The 4,592-nt window shown below is 32.7% G+C and overlaps 1 protein-coding gene across 1 annotated transcript; it reads left to right on the top strand.

The window, feature by feature from the left end:
* Window positions 1-2,039: 2,039 nt before the first annotated feature.
* LOC147544587 (F-box protein At3g07870-like) lies at window positions 2,040-3,442 on the top strand. Its single transcript, XM_086635941.1, has one exon. It carries the CDS (start codon window positions 2,187-2,189, stop codon window positions 3,351-3,353), a length of 1,167 nt encoding a protein of 388 aa, XP_086492067.1. The 5' UTR covers window positions 2,040-2,186; the 3' UTR covers window positions 3,354-3,442.
* Window positions 3,443-4,592: the final 1,150 nt, after the last annotated feature.

The raw sequence follows: 4,592 nt of genomic DNA, 5'->3' as shown, positions 1-4,592 counted from the left end.
TCGGCAAGACAGGCTTCACGGACCAAGCGGATTTCTTGTAGACTTCCTTTACTCTTCCAAGACCTACAACAGAGACTTAAGTAAGGTTAAATTAGATTTTGTTAGCGTCAGGGCAGGGCTTAAGATGCCTAAGGGAGTTGTTCCGGGCTCCTAGTTTTGTGTTTAGGTGACCAAGATCTTTTGGATTCGCCTCCCTGGGATGTGGGTTGACCTCCTTATTTATTTTTCGTTTGGTTGACTTCTTGACTTGATCAAAACTGGTTAATTTTTTGCATAGTCAATAGCATACTGTACCGTCTTTTTTTTTGTTGAAAGAATAGCATACTGTACCGTCACTCAAAAAAAAAAGAAAAAATAGCATACTGGACCTACTCTCAATTTCATTGTGAACCAGTATCTCTCTCACGTTTCCTTGCCAAGGGGTGGTACCCTAAGCCTTTAAATATATTATTATACTAGGGTATATCCTGTGCCCTAGGGCACGGACACTTATATCAATCAAATGTTACGAAATTTATTTTATATTTTATTGAGAGAGAGAGAGAGAGAGATTTTTGTTAGTTATTATTTTTTTGTTTCTTTTCTCTTAAATTAGTTATTATTTTATTGAGAGAGGGAGAGAGAGAGAGAGAGAGATTTTAATTTCTTTCCTTAACCTTTGAAATTTATTTTGTTTCTTTTTTTCTTAAATTAGTTATTTTATTTCTAAGAAGGAAAGGATTATTGTTTTTTAAATAGGTAACTTTATTTCTACGAAGGACTATATTTTAAATTTTGAGAAGGGCTTCTAGACAATATGCATAATTAAATAAGGATGTTTGTCCCAGTCATTGTTCTCCCTTCTGTTTTATATAATAGATTTTCTTAAATGAGTATACTAAGGTGTATACTAAGGTGTCGTTTGGCAACACTAAAATGAGTTGTTGTTTTTTTTTTGCTTATTTAAGAAAGAAAAATGAGTTATTTTCAGTGAATTCCCTAAATTTATAATACGGTCCTTCGTAGAAATAAAGTTACCTATTTAAAAACCAATAATCTTTTCCCTAAATTTTCTTTCTAATGTAAGAAAAAAAAGAAACAAAATAAATTTCAAGGGTTAAAAAAAGAAATGAAAATCTCTCTATAATAACTAATTTAAGAGAAAATAAACAAAAGAACAATACAAAAAATAATAACTAATAAAAATATCTTTCTCAATAAAATAATAACTAATTAAAATGTCTCTCAAGTGTCCGTGCCCTAGGGCTCCGGATATACCCTAAGGTACAGACACTTGAAATTAGTACTAACTAATAAAAATCAATAATTGTTTCCTTCTTAGAAATAAAATAACTAATTTAAGAAAATTAGAAACGATATAAATTTCAAGGGTTAAAAAAAGAAATTAAAATATCTCTCTCTCTCTCAATAAAATATAACAACAAATTTCGTAACGTTTGATTGATACAAGTGTCTGTGCCCTAGGGCACGGGATATACCCTAATTTATTATTATATTTCATTGAGAGACATAGATTTTTATTAGTTATTATTTTTTTACATTATTTTTTATTTCTTTTCTCTTAAATTAATTATTATTTTATTGAGAGAGAGAGATTTTAATTTCTTTTTTTAACCTTTGAGATTTATTTTGTTTCTTTTTTTCTTAAATTAGTTATTTTATTTCTATAAAGGAAAAGATTGTTGTTTTTTAAATAGGTAACTTTATCTTTACGAAGGACTATATTTTAAATTTTGAGAAGGACTTCTAGACAATATACATAATTAAATAAGGATGTTTGTCCCAGTCATCGTTTTCCCTTCTGTTTTATATAATAGATTATTTTATTTATCTTTTTTTTTTTTTGAAATTGCTATATTATTATATCATTAAGTCATGCCCTTAAACCTAAAGGCAAGTATTTATTCATGACCCTGTCCCAAATAACTTTTTTATTGATCTCGTTTGTTTCACGCAGTGGACTTGGGTCCAATTTCTCTCCGGCCATTGGCTCATTCCCTCTATAAAAGTAGAGATAATTCAACTTTTGCCATGTAAACCCTAGAACTAGCTAGGTTTTGTATATTCCTCTCCTATTAAACGTTATAGACCAATCCACGGCTAATTCCCCTCGCCATAATAAACCCTAAAACTTATTTAACATACCGTAGGGCAAGAGATAGCTGATTTCACCCACCAAATAATTAATGGAAAATTATCTCCCGGAAGAATTGATGCTCGACATATTTTCTCGCTTACCGGCGGAATCAGTTATACGGTGCAGAGTAGTATGCAAAACATGGCAAAATCTTCTTGTTCTAACTGATGCTAACTTCATCAGTATGCACCTCAATCATCATAATGATGAGCCAGGTTTGAATCTTCTTTGCTTGTCCTTTTCATCAACAAGTATCAATGAAAAGCAACTTTGGTTTAGTGGGTATCCTTATAATGGATATAAAAAGATGATCAATTATTCCCCAAATAGAAGTTTCATTATTGGTTCATGTAATGGTTTGGTTTGTTTTAATAAATATATTTTAAAAGATAAAAACGTAAGTGGTTCTAGAATCAGTATATGTAATCCCATCACTAGAGAATACATTCATCTTCCGAACGAACCAAAACTTAACATTCAGAATGAAGTTCACAGTATTGCTACAGGGTTCGGCTATCATCCTTCAACTAATGATTACAAAGTTGTTAGAATCACACGGTACCGTTTCGAAAAAGAGTCACATGTAGAGGTATACTCTCTTGGAAGTGGCAAATGGAGAAACAAAGGTGTAATTCCCTTCTTGTTGCTTCCTAACTTAGGTACACTTGCAAATGGAGCTCTTCACTTTGTGGAAGAATATAGTAATGATGGTAGTTCCATTTATGCGTTTGATTTGAAGAATGAGGAATTCAATGTCCTCCCTGCTCACCCTAAGTTCAAGTCTCTTAGGTGCACACTCTCTGTATTGGATGGTTGTTTGTGCACGATCGAAAGAAAAAAAAAAAGTATGGACTTATGGTTACTTAAGAAGAACAAGATGGACAACAACACTAATATTAATACTAAAGATCAAGGCTTAAAAGAAAACAAATACCTCCACTGGAGTTGGGTTAGGGAATTCAGCATACCAAAAAACATCCTTCTCTCCCCTGACTTCATCTTCGAACCATTGACCCTCACAAGAAGTCGCCAACTTGTATTATCTGTGGGTCTTGATATCGAAAATCCCTATTGTTATGACCCAAAAAATGGAAAGTGTGAACGCCTTTCGAATTTGGGATTTATTCAGATAATTCTTCATGTGAACAGCTTTGTCTCATTAGTTTCTCTAGGAGAAAATTCTAAGAAAAGTAGTATTAATGAGATGTTCAAATGATAAATGAGTTATGAGTCCCAATAATTAACATTTGCTCTATTTCTAACATTTAGTTTACTTGTATTTGACAAAAACCACTTTTTTTTTTTGGAGAAACAATCTGTTTCATTTATATTTTTTTGGATGAAATAACCATATTTCTTCCCGACCTGAAATTCTAGCTCTTTTGGTAATGGATCTGATGTGATTTGAAGGTGTTCGATAACTTCAATTAGTGCAATGAAATTCTATATATTGTAGATAATGGAGTTTGAATGTGGTAATTGTTCTATTTTTTGTTTCATAATCTGTTTTTTTTTTTCTTTTTATCTTTTTGGTGTCTGGTAGCAAGGACTGTTGATTTCTATTTCTATACCTGACCTATGGAGTAATCTTTTAACCTCAAATGGTACGACGTCTATTATGATCTTCAACCTAAAAAAGAATTTGTCTTCAATGGCTTAGTGAAAATGTCGACAACTTTTTTTTGATTCGCAAAATTTCATTTCAATCTCTTTGTCATTCATGAGATTTTGATTGGACCCAATTTATCTAAGAATAAGTTTATCAATCCCACTTCAAATACAATATCAGGTCTAGTGGAAGTCAACTAACGAAGACTACTGACTAGACTTTTAACTAGGCTTTAGTTGATTCCATCGAATGATGATAGTAACTTCTACTTATAACTTGAGGAAACCTGATGGGTCATGAAAATGTCCCATATAAGTCGTTTAATTTAGTCGAGTTAGTTCGTTTCGAGTCTTTATTATAATAAAATGGTTGATTTTCTTGATTAGGTGTTTTTTGCAGAGTTAGGTGTGAAAAACGGTTAAAAACGAGAAAAGGGATGCATGAAGGGTATTTTGGTCATTTGGAATTAAGGACATTCTGGTAATTTGGCCAAGGTCAGTACGTGGTTGAAAAGTAGAGGTCGAGATGAGTCCGTAGGAGAAAACGGAAGTCAAATCGGAGTCCGGACGAAGGAATAAATCAAGGTCAAAGCTGAGTCAAAGGCTGTTGACCAGGTGGGACACATTCGATAGACATTCGGACGTGCGGGATTCTGCGTGACACGTGGCGTGATGGGCCTAAAAGGTTACCCTAGAAGGTCTCCACCCGCAAGTATACGGGCGTCAAGTGATAGTTCCGGTAAGACCGGTTCGTTCCTCAGAGACTAAGTTAAACTAAAATCTAACCTTAAAACTATTGAGATTTAAAAATGGTTTGATTGAGGTAAAATAAAAATAAAATATAAAA

This window comes from Eschscholzia californica, unplaced genomic scaffold (assembly GCF_041429995.1).
Source record: "Eschscholzia californica isolate CP2 unplaced genomic scaffold, dmEscCali1.0.p SCAF_4, whole genome shotgun sequence".
Lineage (NCBI taxonomy): Eukaryota > Viridiplantae > Streptophyta > Magnoliopsida > Ranunculales > Papaveraceae > Eschscholzia > Eschscholzia californica.
Note: the sequence above shows the minus strand (reverse complement) of the source record. Positions and strands in the feature narration are given on the sequence as shown.